Source organism: Rana temporaria, chromosome 8, assembly GCF_905171775.1.
Source record: "Rana temporaria chromosome 8, aRanTem1.1, whole genome shotgun sequence".
Classification (NCBI taxonomy): Eukaryota; Metazoa; Chordata; class Amphibia; order Anura; family Ranidae; genus Rana; species Rana temporaria.
In genome coordinates, this window is record NC_053496.1 from 58,512,753 (window position 1) to 58,536,209 (window position 23,457).

General features: G+C 40.1%; 1 protein-coding gene across 1 annotated transcript in view; it reads left to right on the forward strand.

Moving 5' to 3' along the window:
* The window catches only part of STN1 (STN1 subunit of CST complex), a 93,128-nt gene extending 73,739 nt beyond the window's left edge, over positions 1-19,389 (forward strand). Inside the window, exons 7-10 of the mRNA XM_040361844.1 lie at positions 4,627-4,786; positions 6,680-6,799; positions 8,914-8,986; positions 18,661-19,389. Coding sequence (XP_040217778.1) covers positions 4,627-4,786; positions 6,680-6,799; positions 8,914-8,986; positions 18,661-18,818 — 511 coding nt within the window. The 3' untranslated portion in view covers positions 18,819-19,389. The remainder of the gene's footprint in view (positions 1-4,626; positions 4,787-6,679; positions 6,800-8,913; positions 8,987-18,660) is intronic.
* Positions 19,390-23,457: the final 4,068 nt, after the last annotated feature.

The window sequence follows — 23,457 nt, forward strand, 5'->3', positions numbered from 1 at the left end:
TTTACAGATCTATAACGTGCAAAAAATATGGTAAATACACATACGATCTTACGGTAATGTTGTTGACATGAAGGGTCAGGTGACTCATTAAGGTGGCCAGGCCCAGGGCATATTTATTGATAGCAGACAAATCTAGGTACCGTATTTATCGGCGTATACCGCGCACTTTTTTCCCCTGAAAATAGGGGTAAAATCACGGGTGTGCGCTATACGCCGATAGTGTACCTTGGGCTCGGAGGGGAAGGAGGGGGACGAGCGCTGCCAAGTGCCGCCAGAATTCACGAGCCGTCTCTCCTGTTGACTCGGCTCTAACGTCACACACACAGTCCCGTATCCGCCACTGGCATTGAACCAGTGTTCTATCAATCACAGGAGCTGGTCCAATGCCGATGGCGGAGGCGGGACTGTGTATGTGACTGCCGCCGAATGAACAGGATGAACAGAGATCACGGCTCGGTGATTCTCTCACTCACAGGAGATGACTGCTTGGTGATTCCCTCACTCCACAAGAGAAGGTGAGGCTGCAAATGGGCACATAGGCTGCATCTAGGCAAATCAAACTTAGGGGCACATAGACTGGAGCTGGGCACATAGGCTGCATTTAGGCTGGAGCTGGGCACAAAGGCTGCATTTAGGCTGGAGATGGGGCACATAGGCTGTATTTAGGCACAGATTAGGCTGCATTGAGGCTGCAGATGGACACTGACAACAACATTTAAAAAAAAGTTTTTTTCCTGAAACTTCCCTCTGAAATTGGGGTGCGCGTTATACGCCGATAAATACGGTACATTGACCTGGCTAGATTCACCCCACACATACAAGGAAGTTATATACGTTCCCAGCAGTCCTTTATGGCTACATTCACACAACAGTTTAGTCGCAGATATTTTTCTGCATTTCAAAGCAGCTACAGTAAATGCCGGCTCTGGATGCAGCAATACTCTGTGCTATGGCAGCATACAAACTGGCTGTTTAGCTGCACACAGTTTGCCAATGCTCTGAAAAACACCAACCCTGGATGCACACTGGCTGCGTTCAGGGATGACTGGAGGGTCTATTCACATGTAACTGATCAGAAGAGCGGTTACATGTGAAGATCGGTGGCGCCAGCCATTCATTGATCTGTACAGAGTACAAATCCAACTGCCACTGCTGACAGCAGAAGCTGTTAACGTACTAAAAAAAAGCCCAATGGCACATTTTGAAGCAGCCTCAAGGCTAAAATTCTAATTTTAATGTGCAGGAATTATTTATAATTATTGATTTTCCCTCTCCAAATAAATGTCAACATTATCATTCATAATTCTGGTGAATAATAGACTTGAGTTTCATTTTTGAAGATGTGTAGTGGATGAACTCGATCCAGCTCTTGGTTTTAATCTAACCAGCCACTAGGTGGAGATAAAATCCACTATTACTACTTAGGTCTGTAGCTGAACCAGGAAAGTTTAAGAGAAATATAGGGCCAGATTCACAGAAAAAGTACGCCGGAGTATCTGCTGATACTCCGGCGTACTTTCAAATTTGCCGCGTCGTATCTTTATTTGTAATTCACAGACAAAGATACGACGGCTTTTGGCTAAGATCCGACAGGCGTACGGCTTCGTACGCCTTCGGATCTTAGGATGCAATACTTCGGCGACCGCTGGGTGGAGTTTGCGTTGTTTTCCGCGTCGGGTATACAAATTAGCTGTTTACGGCGATCCACGAAGGTACGCGCGTTCGTCGCATTCTCTTACGTCGTCGCTAGTCGGTTTTTCCCATCGCAAACTTAAGCCTGCTATTTCATGGCTTAGATTTAGACCAGCCATGTTAAAGTATGGCCGTCGTTCCCGCGTCGAATTTAAATTTTTTTTTTTGTGTGTAAGACGTCCGGGAATACGAAAGGACGTAACGCACGTCACCGTTCAAAAAACACGTTGGGGCGCCGTAATTTCGCGCAAAGCACGGCGGGAAATTTCCTAACGGAGCATGCGCAGAACGTTTGGCGCAGGAATGCGCCTAATTTAAATTGTACACGCCCCATTTGAATTAGGCGGGCTTGCGCCGGACGGCTTTACGCTACGCCGCCGCAAGTTTACACGCAAGTGCTTTGTGAATCAAGCACTTACGATAAAAACTTGCGGCGGAGTAATGTAAAGGGGATACGTTACGCCGCCGTAATTGTTCGTGAATCTGGCCCATAGTGCTTGCTTTTTATTGTGACCGGATAGAGGGAAAGTTTTCTTTACGTCTTGTCTGTAAATTAAGACACACTTTATTTTAACACTCAGCTTGACATCAATTGGTTATATCATTATTTGTCTTAGCATGCAACATACTATTTATAGAAGGCATGCATAGTTCTAGCATATCTTTGCTTTTTTTTTGTTACTCTGATTAGAATCAATTACTGATAACATAGACATACAAAATGTTTATACTTTTAAGCATAACGGCTTCATAGCCTCAGAACCCCAACAGCACTAAGATCCTGGCTTCAGTTCCCAATGACTGCATTTAGTTTATATGTTCTATATGTTTGCATTGATTCCCTTCAAGTGCTCTACTTTCTTCCAACAATTTTGAAACATACTGTTGCCAAAGTGGCTGTATTATGTGTAAAACATGTGCTAGTGTACATTGGACAAGGTTATTAGATTGTAAGGTAAGGCGGCCACATCTTCCAAGTGAAATATAGAGACACCCTACAGGCCAGAACTATTTTCACCTCACCCACAAAATCACTCCCACTGGTGTAGCCATTATTATGAAAAAAATGTCTCCATTTTCAAAGACAACATTGGGGGTCAATGGCAAGCTTTAATTATGTATTATGCATAGGCATTATTTCTCAATGGCACCCCAAACGCTGCATGATTTTGTTGCGATTGTCGCACAACAAATCACGGCAAAATTGTGCGACGTCTGTCGCCCAAAAGAAGTTCCAGAAAAATCAGCAAAATTGCGCCGCGTTTGGGGTGCCATTGAGAAATAATGTCATTGCAAATGCATAGCGTGTTTTGCTGCAGTTATGCAGTTCCACGATTGAGAACGCCCAGTTGTGAATGGAGCCTTGGCCCCACACCTGAGCGACTTTCTGTAAAAAGCTACAAAATATACTGATGCTATAAGAATTTAGGATATTAAATAAATAACTATCGATCTAATGCAGTAAAATGACAAGACAATATACCAATTTCAGAATGTGTACATGCTGTAATGTAAGCTGAAATACAGAACAGTTAATTGTAAACCATATTTTTTTTTTTTTCACAAGAAAATTGTAAACCATATTTACAAAATTCTTTGAGCATATAAGCAGCATATGTATGTGGCTGTGAATTTCCTTTTCCTTATCTGCCTGCTTCCTTGTTTGCTGGTATAAAGATGCTTGTCGCAATGTTTTTGGTATCTCCCCACAACGAGGACGTGACAAACAGAACATGTGCAAAACTCTTTGGACTTTGACATAGAACAGATCATATTTAAATATGCATATGCAGTATTTTTCTTTTTCATTCTACTGTAGTTAAATGAGTGTTTTAAGGCCTGGTTCACACTAGTGCGATTTCAGATGCTACTTGAGTTGCACAGAATCCCATGAGAAGGGAAATCACATTGGGCCAGATTCTCGTACATTTGCGGCGGCGCAACGTAACCCGTTTACGTTACACCGCCGCAAGTTTTCAGTGTAAGTGCCTGATCCACAAAGCACTTACCTGTAAACTTGCGGCGGTGTATCGTAAACACGTCCGGCGCAAGCCCGCCCAATTCAAATGGGGCGTGTACCATTTAAATTAGGTGCGCTCCCGCGCTGGACTTACATGCTCAGTTTAGAAATTCCCGCCGTGCTTTGCGCGATGTGACGTCATTTTTTAGAACGGCGACGTGCGTAGCGTCCATTCGTATTCCCGGACGTCTTACGCCAAAACAAAAAAAAATTTAAATTCGACCCGGGAACGACGGCCATACTTTAACATGGCTCGACTAAAGTTAAGCCATGTTAAAGCAGGTGTAACTTTGCGACGGGAAAAAATTACTAGCAACGACGTAACGAACGCGAAAACCTTCGTGGATCGCCGTAAATCCTCATTTGCATACCCGACGCTGGAATACGATGCAAAATACCCCCAGCGGCGGCAGAAGTATTGCATCCTAAGATCCGACGGTGTAAGTCAATTACACCTGTCGGATCTTAGGGCTATCTATGCGGAAATGATTCTATGAATCAGCCGCATAGATAGGACAAGAGATACGACGGTGTATCAGGAGATACGCCGTCGTATCTATTCTGTGAATTTGGCCCATTGTTTTTAATGGTGCCCATTCACATCAATGCAGAGCGTTTTTGGAAATGGTTCCTGTGCTACTTTGGTGTAATTCCAGTGCAATTTTGGCCCCATAGAATAACCAAACCTTATCAAAGTTGTTTCCAAGTAGCAGTACATAATCGCACTGAAAGTCAGATCAAAATCGTGTAACAGCAGTGTGAACCTAGCCTAACTTTTATATAAATGTAAATCTTACATTCAGGACACAGTATTCTGGATCATAATACATGAGTTATGTCTGCGATGATTTGGCTCCCATACACAAACAGGGACAGATATAGTTGCAACAATTAGCATTGTTTATTTTCAACAGGAATCAAGCCGTGTTACAGAGATCTGGCCTTATCTCACTGCTCAGTGACAAAATAATGATGTTTGTGAAAGAGAACACGATTTACAACTTTTACCTACCAGAACTGGAAAGTGTGCCCTCCTTACTCTCAGCAGCTACAAATCCACATTACAATACAGAGGTGTGTACATCATTCTCTCTTATTGCTGTTATAGGGTTCTATTCTGTTCCGCTCAAAGAGGAAGTCCTTCTTCTTTATCAACCACTAAAAGCTATTAGTAGCTGTTTCTTTAAATTAAATCAATCTTGTGTGTCTTGGATGTTGCCTTGCCCAGGCACTTTTATTAAATATACCCCTAGTTCAGGGGTCTCCAGACTTTCTGCACAAAGGGCCAGTTTATTCAGACTTGGGGGTGGGTTAGACTATGGCCAGTGGGAGTGAAAGAGGCCTTAGTCCTGGAGGTCAGTGGAAGTAAAAAAAAGAAGCACATGTGGACAGCAGGAGAAGGAATAGTGGCAGACAAGCTCCTCATCATTGATATCAGTTTAAGGATTAGTGCTCTATCTTTGATATCAGTGGGAGGAATAGAGCCCCATCATTGGTGTCAGGGAAAAGAATAGTGCCCCATCATTGGTGTCAGTGGGGGGAATGGTGCCCCGTCTTTAGTATCAGTGAAAGATATTGTCCCCCATTGTTGGTGTCAGTGAGAAGATTAGTGCCCCATCATTGGTGTCAGTGGAAGAAATGGTGCCCCCATCTTTGGTATCAACAGATGGAATAGTACCCCATTGTTGGTTTGGTGTCAGTGAGAGGAATAGTGCCCCATCTTTGGCATCAGTGGGAGGAACAGTGTCCCATCGTTGTTGTCAGTGGGAGGAATAGTGTTCCATCATTTATATTAGTGGGAGTAATTATGCCCCATCATTGGTGTGAGTAGGAGGAATTATGTCCCACTGTTGGTGTCAGTGGAAGGAATGGAATGCTGCCTCATCATTAGTATAAATATTTTTTTTTTTAAAGGAATGTTTTTATTAAAAAATATCATTAGCATATTGATTAATGGGGTAAAGAGGAACCAGGAAAGGCAAAATATATGCAGATTAAACTTCAGGTTTAACAGTATCCTTGCTTATTAAATTAGTCACTGATCTGCATCAAACATGCAGGTCAGGGGTACAGACTTCCCTCACTATGTACCTGTTTTGAGTCAATGACTCACTTAGTAGATATGTGCATTTTTTTTATTCCGAATTAACATTCAGGCACATTTTTTGTTATTCGGAGATTCGGATATAACTGAATACCCAAATTATTAAACTCATTTTACCGAATGCTCTGAATAATGTAACGAAATTTGTCTGAATTTCACCAAAGTGGCAGTGAGACCCACAGTGACGAAACACGTTGGGTGTGATCAAGCGTGACACGTCACCTCTGCCTTCCTGGAATGCAGGTGCAGCGCATCACGGCGTCCCCTGCCTTTTTATATTATGTGAAACTACTTACTCACTGTAAGTGTGATTTTAAAACCTTTTTTAATAAACATTTGTACATTATTGAGAGCGCGGTTAAATAATTTTTTTGTCTGCCCATGGATTTAAACCCTTTATAAAGGCAGTTAAAGAAAAAGTTTGTTTAAAAAACAAACAAATAAACAAACAAACATATAATCATCTCAATGATGCAGCACCGGTCTGATGTTACAGCTGTCCCCCACCGTCTCTAAGCCCGAGACTGCTGATCACTCAGTCCACTTGGAACAGAGAATGGCACTTCGCTTTGCCCTTTCAGCGCTCACAGGAGTGCCGGGCAGGGGAGGGGGCGGGAGCAGCTGGCTCCAGCTCTCAGTGGTGCGCTAAAGAGGCTGAGCCAGGTGCCGATCGGAAATCTGAGCATATCCCAACAATATGGCCAGGATCCTTCCAGAGCATGTTCTTATTATGGCACACAATAGAAAGCTGAAATGTGATTGGTTGCTGTGGATTACATGAACTTTGCACATCATGATTGCATTGCTATACTACAAACTTTTAAGTGTCTTTCTATCAGTGACATTTTATGTTTGTTTTACAGAGTGACTCAAACGTTAGTTCCAGTTCCAGAGAAATTCGCAGCTTGTTCAAAGAAGCCATACATATACTACTAAAAAGCGGCATTGTTTACCAGAAAGGCCAAAGCAAAGATGTTTATTATGTACGCAGATTCCATAAGTACAAGTTTAATAAGTATTAAAATTCCAAAAGTACAAATTTGAGAAGAATTTAATGCATGTTTGTAGTTACCAGGTGTGATGGAGACTTCACAATGAAAATGACTGCCAAGGCAAGCTATACTGTAGATCAGGGGTCTCCAAACTTTCTAAACAAAGGGCCAGTTTATGGTCCTTCAGACATAAAGGGGGTCGGACTGTGGCCATTGGGAATAGAAAAGGTCCCAACATCAGTAAAAATTAACAATACCCCATCTTTGGTGTCAGTGGGAGGAATAGCAACCCATTGTCAGTGTGAATGGAAGGAATTGTGCCCCATCGCTGATGTCATTGGGAGGCAGTGTGCCCTATCATTGGTGTCATTAGGAGGAATTGCGCCCCATCGTTGGCGCCATTTGGAGGAATTGTGCCCATCATTGGTGTCAGTGGGGGGAATTATGTCCCATTGTTGGTATCAGTGGATGAGAATAGTGCCCCAAGGGCTGGATAAAAGAATGTAAAGGGCCACATCTGGACACCGGGCCACAGTTTGGAGACCACTGCTGTAGATGAATACATTTTCTTACCTTCCTTTCGCTCAATTCCACAGTCAGTGTTGTACCAGTTTGGAAGGTATACTATGGTGACACTGTATTGCTATGGTCACTGTATGTAAAAAATATTATAAAAACAATTTAAATGATAAAATCCAAAAAATCTAAAATATTTTTTTTTTTTTGTTTTTGTTTTTTATTACATACTATCAACAGTCAATATCCCTGATCACCGCCACACCAGTTATATGATGACTCTGTACTGCACTAGTGACAGTATGTAAAAAATGACATTACATTTTTTTTAAAATTTCTTAATTTTCCCAAAAATTGTGCCAAAAAATGTCAACTTGAAAATACTCGCCATGCCTCATACTAAATACATTGGACTGTCTACTTTCCTAAAAGGGGTCATTTGGGGTATATTTGTACTGTTTTGGCATTTCCGGGCCTCAAGAAATGACCGTCAGTACATCAGGATTGATCTATTTCCAAATAAATATACCATAGTTTGTGGGCTCTATAACTTTCCTACAAATTAAATAATATACACTGATTTAGGTTATTTTCACCAAAGAAATGTTGCTGAATAAATGTTGGCCTAAATTTATGAAGAAAGATTATTTGTTTGCAAAATGTTATAACAGAAATTAAGAAAAATTCATTTTTGTTCACAATTTTCAGGCTTTTTTCCTTTATCAAAAAAAAAAAAAAACAGAGCTTTCATTCTTCTGTGGAATAGAAGTACCACTACTTTGCAACTTTTGCCATCAGACAAGGATCATGTTGTCACATCATTCATAGCCATATCTGCCCATCTATAATGAACTTATTTTATATTTACACACAATATTCCAGCTTTAAATCTTGTTAATTCATATACTTTAAATGTAACGTATGGAAGCAAACATAAGCTTCAGCAAATGAGGAAAAAGAATTTAGAGGATGTGGATTTCAGGAAGACTCGCTTTCTTTCCAGAGCACAGCATAGACAATGCAATGTTTTGTATCTGTAGATGTTTATCACAAATACTTCTCATATTTTGCAGACTTCTTTCTTGTTTGGGTTTAGATTAGGCTTCCTGACAGTCTTTATTAAATATGTTTATTTTTTTTTTTTTTTTTAAGTATAACCATTCAATTACTATATTGTACTTGGGTTTTTTTTTTTTTTTAAATCTGTCCAGCCCTATAAAATGCATGTATACATGTTTGTTCAGACGTGTCTGTGTGATATTAGGTATCTTTACAAATGTAATAATATATGTACTGCTGTGCGTGTTGTGAAGTGTTTTTTTTTCTCTTTTGTGGTTAAATCGAGGGATGATACCCACAGAAAAATATAAATATAGAATGCAACCCAACCACTATTTACTATTTTCTGTCCCAGATGCAATAGTCATGGGAGACAAATAAAGAAGATCAGTCAACACAGCACAAGAAACTTCACAGGCGTTCAAATTCTTTTTTTTCTATATGTAAAGCTTAAAAACAAAGTTTTGGTGATGCATACATGGCATTTTTCCATGTATCTGAGCTCTGACTGTCTTCTGTATTCTTTTCAGGTAACAGATCATGACAAAGAATTACACAAATTAACTTTGAATGTGATTAAACAGGACTGCATTAGGCAAAGACGTAAGTGTGTACACTCTTTTCCTTATTGTAATATTGTAGACATAATTCCAGACAGACTGCAGAGTTATTTGCAGCTACCTGTTGCAAAAAATAAAAATAAAAATGATTTCCAAAAATAGATTTACAATTGATAAGTACACATAAAGGAGATCTATGGTCACAGCATACATATTAATTTTATGCCACCAGCATTGTAATGTTTTGTTTTTTTAAAGGTAAAGCATTGTAATGTTAATACAAACAATAGTTATATTTATATTTGACAATCTGATATAATTGTAATTGAAAAATCTACTTTTTCATGTTGTGAGTGCTTCCTGTCTGCTGGCCATCTTTTTCCATAATTACTTGGATTCCCTGCATGCTTTTGCATGCTTTGCAGCTTCTCTTTTGATGTTGAATAACATTTCTAAGGACTACATATCCCATGGTAAACAATTTACCAACTGAATGTCAGTGAGTCAGCGCAGACTGATAAGAACAGAAAATACATTTATTATGAGGAATCAAGTCCATGTAGCTTATCGGTGCGTGAAACCACAGAATGACAAGGCCAACAGGGAAAAAATGGCAGGTGGTGACTGAACAGAAATCAGACAAGGCAGCTCCTTGTTAAGGTATAGGATTCCCTACGAGATAAGAAATAAAAGGAGAAAACAGGGCACCAGTTTAGTAAGAATAAAAACAACAACAATTTATTCCAATATCTGCTTACATCTAAAAAGCTTGTAGACTGTATGTAGAGGTGCTGTGGTATCATGCCTGGTAATCCAAGACAGTAGACAGGGTAGACTGGAGGGCCCTGTCTACCGTCATGGATTACCACTCATGATACCACAGCAACTCTACATGCAGTCTGCAAGATTTTTAGATGTAAGCAGATATTGGAATAAAGAGTTGCTGTTTTTATTCACACTGACCTGGCACCCGGTTTTCTCCTTTTTTTACATATTCCATGGTACCTTGCTATCCACAAGCAGTGATTCCTGTACTGCCGCTACCTCCTGAAACTCTTCCTGTCTGTAATTCAGATGGCAGGCTCTGTGAAATATGTGACACATCAGTGCCTACTCACAGGGCATAGTGAATAGATGTCACAGAATTCAAGGAAATATATATGTGGGGATGTTCACAAAGTAAATTTACGAACTTCAAGAACATTCAGATTAATAGGAGTAGGCTACAAATAATTAAAATGTAATGTGGAAGTGAGTATATGAGTTTTCATTTTGAACATAGAGGTCCATTAACATTTTTAAATTGTTTTATAAAGAAAAAAAAAGACAGTGAGGTAACTTCTCAAAACGAACCACTAGAGGTCACCATGTGATAAAGTTACCATGGATGTTGCATTGCGCAATGACTACAGTGAGTGCAAGATGCTTCTATATACATTTAGAATTGTAGCTAGTGCTAATGTATTAAATAAAGGGCAATTTGTGGAAATGGCATAGCCCTTTTAGTATTCTTTTCTTAATCCAACAAGGTGTTGAAACATTGCTTTTTTTTATTTATTTTTTTATTTGAATAATATTGGCATGTGTGACTTCCTAGTTCAGTTCTTGTTTAATTAAGACTAACAATGGCATAAGCACTTATAACATAAACACTGTTGTAAACTGTTCCAAAATATTAGACAGAACATATAGACAAAGTGGCATTTTTTGGAAGCTTACAGCAGAGGGCGCATTTGCCTTGTGTTATTTTTTATTTTTTTTATGTGGATAGGTAGAATTCTATTGGACGTGGTATCTTTACACTTAGGGCCAGATTCACGTATCTGGACGTATCTTTGTGCGGGCGTAGCATATCCTATTTACGCTACGCCGCCGCAACATAGACAGGCAAGTGCAGTATTCACAAAGCACTTGCTCCGTAATTTGAGGCGGCGTAGCGTAAATTGGCCGGCGTAAGCCCGCAAAATTCAAGTTTGGAAGAGGTGGGCGTGTTGTATTAAAATGATCCGTGACCCCATGCAAATGAGGGGCCGAACAAACGGCGCATGCGCCGTCCGTGGACGTATACCAGTGCGCATGCGTCGGATAGAATGCCTAAGATACGTCGAACACTGCCTACGACGTGAACGCAAGTTACGCACAGCCCTATTCACGTACGACTTATGTAAACGACGTAAAATTCGACGGCTGTTCCGACGTCCATACTTTGCATTGGCTGCGCCTCATATAGCAGGGGTAACTTAACACCCGACGTAACCTTAACGAAAACGGCGTAGCGGGCTCAAGTACATTTGTGAATCGGCGTATCTACCTAATTTGCATATTCTACGCGTAAATCTACGGAAGCGCCCCTTGCGGCCAGTGTAAATATGCACCCAAGATACAACGGCGTAAGAGACTTACGTCAGTCGTATCTTGGCAACAGTGAGGCGTATTTGATTCTATGAATCAGGCGCATAGATGCAACGCCTCACATTCGGACTTACGACGGTGTATCAGGAGATACGCCGTCGTAGGTCCTTTGTGAATCTGGGCCATTGTGAATAACTTTCTAAGTAATACCCTTTCACGCTGGAAGCAGTTGGATGTATTTTGAACTACACTTCAACTGCATAGACAGCCCAAAATCAAGGTAATCCTATGGGTATAGTTCACATCATTGCAGTGCAGTTCAGCGCAGTTAAAAAAAAGTAGAGCATGCTGCATTTTTCTGTACCGCAAATGCAGGTAACATGCTACAAACACACTGCAAATGCACTGCACCCCTGTAAGCCAAGAAAGCCGAGCCCACAAACGTATAGAAAAATGTACTGCAAACATAGTGCTGAACGCAGCACAAAATGCGTGGAAAAATGCATTCAAGCTCACGTGAAGTGCACATCAAGGGGCAGATCCACAAAGATCTGCCCCGGCGCAGCGTATCTGAGATACGCTACGCAGCCGTAACTTATTTGAGTTGATTCAAATCCAGAAAGAATTTGCACCCTAAGTTACGGCGGCGTAGTCTATCACTCGCGGCGTAAGGGCGCCTAATTCAAATGTGGCGAGTAGGGGGCGTGTTTCATTTAAATGAAGCGCGTCCCCACGCCGAACGAACTGCGCATGCGCCGTCCCTAAATTTTCCGCCGTGCATTGCGCTAAATGACGTCGCAAGGACGTCATTGGTTTGACGTGAACGTAAATGGCGTCCAGCCCCATTCACGGACGCGCAAACAACGTCGAATATTTAAAATTATACGCGGGAACGACGGCCATACTTAACATTGAGTACGCCACCAAATAGCAGCTTTAACTATACGCCGGAAAAAGCCGACTAGAAATGACGTTACAAAATGCGACGGCCGCTTGTATGTCCGTGGATCGTCGGAAATAGCTAATTTGCATACTCGACGCAGAAAACGACTGAAACGCCACCCAGCGGCCGCCGGAAAATTGCATCTTAGATCTGACTGCGTACTAAGGCGTACGCCTGTCTGATCTAACACAGATGCCGGAATTTGAATGAGAGCTATTAAATTGGGCTTTAAGGGCACACAGTACAATTTGTATTGAAAAAAATAGAAAATGTATTGGTATGAAATATCATAAAATCAGTTATAAACATAAAATCAAAATTAGAAATCAAGTCAATAGCTGGTACTGCAAGGGTTATAACAACAATTATATAGTCTCAGTATACACAAGCTTCGTTTAGAACTCAGAGTTAAAGATACGATCTTGAATTGTGTAACCCAAGTAGTAATCCGGAGGTTAATGGAGGGCTTGCTCTACATGTTACGTGCTTGAACTAGCGCTTCCTCAGGAGCATAGATATTTGCATAGATAAGCCGCGTTGGGGGTAAACAAACGACGGTCGTGTATTATCCCCACAATGGCTGGGTATACAGACTAGTACTGATCCAGCCTATTGTAGGGGTAGTATCATAAACACGAAACTATAAAAATAATGGTGTTGGGGCAGTCAATTTCTGGTAAGCAATAAAAATCGAGTCCAGGGGTGTGCATGTGCAGTGGTTCAGTGCTAGGTAGAATGGGCTAGGCACAGATAGGCAGATACTGTAGGTAAATCTACCAAAGCAGCCTGTAGATCCTCAAACAGTAGAACAGAGGAAATTATAAGCAGAACTGGCAAAGCAAGGTCCTAGAAGCCCAAGTAGCACAGGAGTCCGCACGTGTCCCCGATTGGCGTCATTCTCTTCCATCGGGGACACGTGCGGACTCCTGTGCTACTTGGGCTTCTAGGACCTTGCTTTGCCAGTTCTGCTTATAATTTCAAGCGCGTAACATGTAGAGCAAGCCCTCCATTAACCTCCGGATTACTACTTGGGTTACACAATTCAAGATCGTATCTTTAACTCTGCTTTCTAAACGAAGCTTGTGTATACTGAGACTATATAATTGTTGTTATAACCCTTGCAGTACCAGCTATTGACTTGATTTCTAATTTTGATTTTATGTTTATAACTGATTTTATGATATTTCATACAAATACATTTTCTAGTTTTTTCAATACAAATTGTACTGTGTGCCCTTAAAGCCCAATTTAATAGCTCTCATTCAAATTCCTGTAATATCGGGGCGTTGGCACATCTCTAATAGGTGCATTCGCAGTATCACCCTGCGACTTATGCACGTTAAAATAGGCCCTCTTTTTTCCTAACACAGATGCCGTCGTATCTGTTTGGTGGATACCAACCAAAAGATACGACACGCAAAATTTGAAATTACGCGGCGTATCAACAGATACGCCGGCGTAATGGCTTTGAGGATCTGCCCCCAAGTGTTCTTCAAATTCATGTAAACATGCAGTCAAAAACGCACAGTTATGTGCAGTTATTTCTGGTGTGAATGGGCCCTAAGACAATATTGCCATTATTTCTGATGCTACTGTGTTCCAATATTAAGTCTTACTACTGTGTTCCAGTATTAAGGAATGGATATATCAGAAAGTCTATTTCTACAGCTATAAATTGATTTTTACATTAAGGGGTTTATTCAACAAGGAGTTATTATTCTTAAAATTGAACTAAAGTCTACTTTTTTTTAAAGTTTACAACAAGTAAGCTTTTATGGCAGTAGAGAGGCTATGGGGTTGATTAACTAAAAGAAAATATAATGTGCGCTCATTCTCCCCAGAGCTTAGTAAATGTGACAAAGCTGTGTTGATTCCCATCGTCCAATAATGTACAAGCAAAAATACTATTTTTTTGTTTTATTATTATTATTTTCCTTGCACCTGATAGAGTATTCTTTACAAAGTGAAGCTGCACCACATTCACTATGCTCTGGGGAAACTGCACTTGCAAAGTGTGCAGTCTTTTAAAGACCCCTATGTGTCTCTTCTGTCTAGTTTTCTCGAAAGTTCGACTGAGGGGCACATGCACAGATCAGTGTACATTCTCAGCATGCCTTGGGAGCCTAGATTAATTAATTATCATGTATATGTATGGGAGTTACATCACTCTACTAAGTGTTACTGTAATGATCCAGGTGGAAGGTTAAAGGTTGAATAAGAAGATAGGTTTTAGGGCTTGGGTGAGGGAAGGGTTGTGCTAGGGTCAGATTAGGGTTAGATTAAGGTTAGTAATGGGGAGGATGGGGGGGGGGGGGGGTCACTTTCCTTTTTTCTTATTTTTTTAAGCACATTTTGAGGCTCTAGCATAGAATTCTGGCATATTTTCCCTGTCTGGGGACTAGCAGTTGGTGCATAGAAGTGAAGAGCTGTATGCAGCCATACTTGAGCATATGTCAGTGCTTTTGTACATCAGCATAAATACACGCATGTGTGTTAAGGCCCCTTTTTACACAGGTGATCCAATCAGGTCTGTCTTCCAGTTTTTCAAGCGGACCTGATCGGTCCATATATCCTTATGGACCAGCAGGTGTAAATGGATTTGTATCCATTTCCACCTGCCTACCTCCGATGCGATCTGGTCCACTAAAAAAAACAGAAGGTGATCCGTTCCCCTACATCTAGGCAGATCAGAGGGTAGTCGGGTGTAAACAGACAGCCGGTCCCTTTACACCCGACCACCCATAGAGCAGAGCAGGCTGGGTCTGTGTCCGCTCTGTATAATCGGAGCACGCACAGACCTGTCATTCGCCCACTAATACCTGGTTCACACCTATGCAGGTTTAAGTTTGCATATTCCGGGTGCATTTTGCGTTTTTCAATACACATTTTTGATCCATTGAAGTCTATGGAACCAAAAACCAGAACCAAAACCTGGCTCTTTCCATAAAATGCACAGATGTGAACGTGAGCCATAGGAAACCATGTTAAATGGACCGTAGTGTGTTTCTGCAAAACTGAAAATGCACCAAAAATGCATAGGTGCATAGTCGACAGATCCTCTGCTGAGCAAAGCAGAACGGCCCTGTGTAAAAAGGGCCATATTCACTGATCGTGGAATTTCTGCATTTCGGGAATACTTCATATGCATATGCACTTGATTACATGAAAGCATCAGGGTATACTAGAGTACGGCAATGTACAGCCATTCACTTCTATGAACAGCTGTACACAACAACTGTGACTCCTTGGACAGGGGAAATAAGCCAGAATTATATGCTAGAGCCTCAAAATGTCAATTTCTTCTGGACACCGAAAAATGCTGGGACTTTATGTTAGACTCACAGGGGTCTCCAAACTATGACCCTCCAGTTGTTCAGGAACTACAATTCCAATCATGCCTAGTCATGTCTGTGAATGTCAGAGTTTTACAATGCCTCATGGGACATGTAGTTCCGCAACAGCTGGAGGGCCGTAGTTTGAAAATCCATGTGCTAGACCCTCAAATGTCCATGTGCATGGAGCCTAACCCCACAACAAAGCCAATGCACCAATATGTTTCTTGGCAGACAAAGCTGCTTTGAGCTCAAAGATGTTAGCTTGAGGAAAATGACCTCCAGACTCCAGCTGTATTGGGATGAAGCTTGAATATGTGACCAGCTGCCTGAAACATAGGATGAGTCATAAAAACCTAAGGACTGTACACACACGAGTGGGAAATGCAGTATTACTATACATACATCACTGTTCATATCAGAGACTGGAGGATACAAATGAGACAGCCTGTTTCTCCACACAATCCAGACATTCTCCTGTTGTCAGAATGAAGTTACTCACAAGAGTTATCTTCACGGGTTGCTTCTATATTTATTCAGCAATGAGAGGCACGCATAAGAAACCGCGGCAAGTGTGTATACGCACTTTAAAAGGTTTGACTGACGCCTGGTTGCCAGGCATCATAAGGGCCTGCTCGGTATTCTTGTGTTGGAATGAGTTGTTAAATCTGTGTAGCTGCTGCAGACACCTATAGGCTGGACCACAAGTATGTCAGCATAAAATAAGTCACATCTACAGTGGTAATTATACTTACAGGCAAATCTGCAATCTCAGCACTCCAGTTAACCCTTTTTTTTCACAAGTTTACTTGAAGTGTATAGCCATTTTTTTTCTATGTGGATAGAGCATGGAGAGATTAGAACCACCATCTGTTTTTTATTGCAAAAGATAGGGAGGGGAAACAAAAAAAGCACTCACATTTGCCAACATCCGAAATATTGATTCAAGAAAAAATTACTACTCAGGGTAGTGACAAGGCAGACTTTTTGAGGCAACACAGGGACATGGAAATTTAGAAAAATATTAAAATTTTAATAACAAAAAATACATACAGTAAAATACATAGAAAAAGTACAAAATATACATTCACTAGCAATATTTTCTTTCGTCTCGCCTACGCGTTTTGCCTAGCGGCTTCTTCAGGACGAGTTTGAGAGAGTTTGACAATAAAGTATTGCTAATTTCATAAATCTGAAATGAAATATGAAAAGTTGTAACATACAATAAAATAAGGAATAATTAAAACACTAAGGGTCGATATGCAAAAAGAGCTAAGTTATGAGACGGGAGCGCTCATTCTGGTAAAACTATCGTTCATAATGGAGTAAGCACATTCATCACGCTGTAACAGACAAGCGCAAATCGTCTTTTACTAACACGGAATCAGCTAAAGCAGCCCAAAGGCGAATGGAACTTCCCCTTTATAGTGCCATCGTACGTGTTGTACGTCACCGCGCTTTGCTAGAGCATTTTTTAAAAACGATGGTGTGTGGGCAACATCGTTTTTAATGATGAAGTTGGGAAAACGTTTTTTGGACATGCTGAAAAACTAAGTTTTTTTTCATGCTGAAAAATGATTGTGTGTACGCGGCATAAGTTCCTATTGCATCTTCACGAAAGGAAACCTTTCCAGTGAGAAAAAGCAAGAAATAAGCTTAACCCTTCTCTTTTCAGAAAATACACTTTCTTTTTTTGACTTACATTCAAGAGGTGTAGTTAAGACATAATGTCTGATTACCTTTAAATGTTACTTATTTAAAACATATCTTGATTATGTGTTTCAATTATTATATATGTAGAGTGTAATACAATAGTAAAGCTAATTAAGAGTCTGTAGACAGAGAGAGGAAGATAGAAATGTAATTTTTTGTCATACAAAGCATACAAATATCCTGTTTGATTATGTTAAAATTTTGAGGAAACAAATACTGTATAATCCAGTTCTTTCGAATGACACAATATCAGTTAAGGCTCGTACACACTATAAGAAAATCATGCAAACATTTTCGTCCACAGAATTTCCGTACGATTTTCGTATAGTGTGTACACAACTTTCGACAGCCGATTCTGAATTTTCATAATTTCATCGAAAATTCCCGAAGGGACAAACTCCAAAATGTTTCTCGTACAGTAACAGAACAAACGTTTTTCATTTAATACCATTTTAGTACCGCTTTCATATAATTATCATACAAGACAAATCTGAAAAAATACACTGCGCATGATCAGAAACAATAAACAACAAAAAAAGGCTTTATCCTACGAGAATATTCGTAAGAATTTTTGTACAGATTTTCTTTTTGATTTGCTGTGAAATATCAAGAAAAATCAGACGAACGTTCGTCCGATTTTCTTATAGGGTTTACCCCACTTAAGTCACTGATCTTAAATTCCCAGTTGTATGTGTTATACAGTTTATGTTTTACAGTTACTTGAAAGGTTAAAAACGTAGAGAATAAATATCTCTGGTACCGGCAATTACTGCTAATTATAGATCTAAGAGGTCCTATTCTAGTTTAAGCTAAAGAGGATTTGATATCTGATTACTGAGTGTAACACAATATTGTAGTCAGATTTTTAGCTATCTTTTTCATTGCAGATCAAAGAAAAGCTAGTAGTAATTAGTCACATTTGACTTTCTAAGAACAAGATGGGAGGCCTGATTTATTAAACCACCCTGTTCTTCACAAACTTTCCCAACTCCCCTCACGTCTTTGGACTATCAATATCTGCCTTGACACATTCCTCGGTGAATGGATTAAGGTGACTGATTTACCCCTTGACATTCATTTTTTCTGAGGAAGCTACTTAGATGAGTAATGCAGTGTTCAACATTACAGAACAAGCTGAATGATCTGGATAAATGGGAACCTTTATTTGCATTATAAAATAAATCTCTGTTCATTTCTATGCATTTTAGGTGCGCCGGAGGTGCAGTCCATCAAAAAAAAGAAAGCCCTGCTTGCTGCATCTTTGATGTGCTTGCAAATGTACATAAGCCCTATAAATAACAGATTTAATTTACAAATATATGTACACACCTGTGACTATAAATGCTAACTTTTTTTATTTATTTTTATTTATTGTAGATGCAGAGAAGGGATGTCACTTTCTCCATATTTTGAACTGTGTACAACAAGGTTTTGGGTCCTGCATAAATGAAGCCATACTGCAGAGAGTCATTAATGCACTTGAACAGAACAGTGACATTGTCAGCACAATGGAAAAATACTACACTACCTTCTGATTTTAAACTGCAGACACTAACTGTCCTGGGCCGAGTGGTCACAAAATGGATTCCTGCATGGGAGCAGTGGAAGAAATCGTGACCAAAGTCATATCCAAGGGGACCCCAGCTGGGAGCCTGGCTCTGTGCCAGGCAGCTCTCCAGTAAAAGCATCATCGGCATTGAGAAAAGACTTTCATCTTCCCATTATATTGTATGGGAGACATTGCAGAGTCCTGGCTCATATTTTTCATGCATTGGGCTCCTGGGAACATTTTAACATTTCAGATTACAGAGTGAAAAGACACAGCATTATAGAGGATATCATTTTTTTATTCTTATTAAAGGAGTTTGTTCTTTTTTAAACAAAAGCAAAGATAATCAAAGATCTGACATTTAGTAGTTTTTAAAGACCATTTTTTACCAAAGCAAAACGCTTTTTGTAAAACAATTATTCTTACTGTGAAAATGTCTTTATATTGTTTTTCTGTCTGCGACCACTGGTATGTACTATTTCCGGTTCTTCATAACGGGCCGCAGTACAGTTCATATGTAATTTTCCTGCTCATAATAAACGTTGAAGTCCTGTGTCTTATTGTAGCTTACATCATAAAAGTGGGTGTTCTTTCCTCCTACATCACTTTGCAGAACGAGAATGCAAGTAGACAGTGGACATGGATATGTTCATATGTAGCCCCTAAATCTTTTTTCAGTGCTTTTGAGTAGGTGGGTACATAAGGAGTAATCCAATTACACTATATAACATTTATCAAAACACATATCCTTATAGGTGAACTCACTTCCAATTGAAGAGATTCAAACTCATGTCTTATTGAGTCACTGGGACAAAATGTGAGAGGATATATCCCTAACATTGTAATAAAGCACTGTTAAGTAAACTGGGGAAGGATTTGTATTTCTGTCTAGTTTTTATTGCTGCCTGAGTTCCTGTTAAAAAGATTTCCCTGACAGGGACACAAACAACAAATGAAACATGACACAGATTCTAATCCTTCCCAATTCTATCTCAGAATCAAAAATAGAAACGTACTTTCCTTGTAATGGAAACAGCTAAGAGCAAAGTTAGTACCTTGCAGACTCTGTCTGTTATCACCCCTCTACTACATCATGCAGCTTGCTATCATGTATAGTGCTTGGATGAGTACTATATCATAAGCTACATCATTTTTTCAAATTAATCCTTTCATGACCAGAGGTCATTGATATCTAGATGCACAGACCAAATTTATATATATATATTAGGGTTGCACCGATACCATTCTTTTTTAAGACAGAGTAAAAATGCTGATACTTTTTTATAAGTACTCGCCGATACCGATCACCAATGCTTTTTTGTATTATTTTTTACATTTATATATATATATATATATATATAAAATACAAATAAAAAATTATATATATCATTAGTATTAGTATTTTTTTATTCATTTTTTACAATGCTTAATTTTTTTTAGGGGGGGGGGGGGATGGTGTCACTGTTTTTATTTTTTTATTATTATTTTTTTGCAATTTTACTTTTAAATATTTATATATTACAATTTTTTCTTTTCTTTTTTGTCAACCCTGTTGTGGGGGGGGCTTTGGTGAGATATCAGGGGTCGAAACAGAGGCTCCTTTTCATTCATAAACTGAAGCATCGTAAATGAACACCACAGCGCTGATCATCTGTGAGGCTGCCTGGCCCCCCTGCTACACTGAGGAGAGGGTGTACTGGCCTCCTGACAGATATCGGGTCAAGCATCGGAGCATTTGCTTGTGCAAATGATCAGTGTCTGCACAGATGCTAGTATCGGTATAACCCTAATATATATGTATATAAAAAATATTATATATATTGGGTATAGGATCGAAACAACCCCCTTAAAAATATTTTGTTGCTTTGCAGCCTAAAATGATGATTAACACAGTTTTTGTTTTATTCAGCTGTATTTACTCAACTTATAACATCCAAGTGAAAGATATAACACCAAAATGTCAGAAAAACATGAAAAGAAATCAAAAACAGAATCACAGAGTTGGAAAAAGGATCACCCCCTTGTGTCAGTATTTTGTTGAACCACATTTTGCTTTAATTACGGCCTTTAGTCTGTATGTCTCTACTAACTTTGCACATCTAGACTTTGCAATATTTGCCCACTATTCTTTGCAGAACTGCTCAAGTTCAGTTAAATTTGATGGTGACCGTTTGTGGACTGCAGACTTCAAGTCATTCCACAGATTTTCAATGGGGTTTAGGTCTGGGCTCTGACTAGATCACGCAAGGACTTTCCCCTTTAACCACTGTGTGCTCATTTTTGCTGTGTGCCCACATTGTAATGTTGGAAGTTAAACCTTCTTATTGACAACTTTCTGGCAGAGGGCAGCAGATTTTCCTTAAGAATTTTACAGTATTTTGCCCTCTCCATTTTTCTTCTATCCTGACAAGTGCTCCAGTCCCTGTTGTAGAGAAACATCCCCATAACAGGATATTACTGCCTCCATCATTTACTGTAGGATGGTGAACTATATAGGATTTCTGCCAGATATATTGTTTGGCGTTTGTGACAGACCCCCGTACTCAAGATGAGTCTGTCCGCTGTATCGCTCCTCTGTCCGGTACCACACAATCCAAGACCCCTTAGCTTTCCCATTCACTAGTCGTAGCTCAGTGTAGGCTTAGCATCTCTTGCCAGAGTTGCAGACGGATCACATCCCCTCAGTCGAGCATGGTGTGCTCCGTTGCTGGTCCCCGATGCTGCTTCCGCATGCCTTGCAGCCTCCTCCCGAACTCGGCTCTCATGCTGACCGATCCCTGTATCTTGAATCCTGGTGGTGGTTTGGATGTCCTGGACTGCAAGAGACATCCCACTGTTGCCACCAATTGTGACGGACCTTCGTACTCAAGAGGAGTCTGTCCGCCGTATTGCTCCTCTGTTCGGTACCACACAATCCAAGACCCCTTAGCTTTCCCATTCACTAGTCGTAGCTCAGTGTAGGGTAAAACATCAGCCAGTTTATTAGAACCAGAATACAAGTCTTATATACAGTTAAAGAGGAGGAGGTTCCTACCTCCTGCTCATATTACTCTAACAATACACAGAAAGATAAATTAACATGAGATAATTAACAAATCTCTTAAAGCAGCCAATGTGACTTCCTAACTACAATATACATTATTATACATATCAACACAGAACTCCTTCATACAATTGCAGGGTTAATTGGTACAAGCAACAATGGGTGAAATAAGTTTACTTATTTACTTTATAACAGATGGCTGGAGTTAACATCAGCATATTCTAACAGTTTGTGTCCCAACATTATGAATCTCTATTTCTAATATGACATATACAGGGTTCCCAGAGTCTGTGTGTCTTGGGGGGACATAGACCTGAATCCAAAGTAACACCACCTCAAGGGTCCCCAGGCATACAGCTCACAAAGAGCACCGTTCCCCCAAATGCCAGGGCCCATAATCGCAAGGCAAGAGGCTAGCATTCAGTCCCCTCCAAAAGCCTCTGTCCCTGGGGAGTCTGTCACAGTGTTGATGCAAAATAATTAAATTATAGTCTCATCTGACCAAAACACCTTTTTCCACGTGGCCTCCGAATCTTAATGTGGGTTTTCTTGAGGAGTTTTTTTTTTCTTGCAACCCTCCTATACAAGCCACATTTGTGGAGAATTTATGATAATGTTGTCGCATGCACACAATGAACACTCTTTGTCATAAATTCCTGCAACTGCTTCAGAGTTGCTGTAGGTCTCTTGGTAGCCTCTCTGACCAGTTTCCTTGTGGCTCTTTCATCCAGTTTGGAGCGACGTCCTGATCCAGGGAGGGTCTGTGTTGTACCAAATACCTCTTACTTCTTAATAATATACTTTACTGTGTTTCTAGTCATTGATAAAGCCTTTGAAATGTTTTTATATCCATCTCCTTACTTGTGCCTGTCCACAACTTTATCCCGGAGAGTTGATTGTTTGCTTCAGGGACTGAAATGCCCCAGGAAAGCTCTGTTCATGCTGAGCTAATCAAAATGAGCACAGTTGAATGTCAAATGGCTTTGTATTCCATTGAAAAGGTGATTAGCTACACCTGATTGAGTTTACAAGTCATTTTTAGGAGTGGGTGATCCCTTTTCCAACTCAGTGATTCTGCATTTTTTGTTATGGTTTCTAACATGTTGGTGTTAAATCTTTTTCTTGGATGCTATACTGTAAGTTGCAATGAGTAACTACCGCTGGATAAAACAAAAACTGTGTCTGTCTTAAAGTGGTTTATTCACAGTGATCATTAAATTAGAAAATTCCACAATGGCTATCCCCAAAGCAAAACTAGGGGTGGAGAGAGAAGAAAGGGGGAAAAGGAAAAAAAGGTTTGTTACAAAAAGGTTTTTTATGTGCAGCATTACGTTGGGCACTGTGTGGTCAAGCTCATCAACCAATGATATCAAATTGATAAGAGGGCCATCAGAAGTCTGAGGCCATCCTTGTGGTGCCCCTCTCCATCAGCACTGGGTCACATCAACTTAAAAAAGGAGAGAAACTGATGGAGAAGGGAGACCCTGGAAAACTAGTCAGTACCAATGTCTAAAGGTATGTTTTACATTTTAGGAAGGAGTGCCTCAGAATTGACCAGTATTTAAAAGGATGCATTGACTAA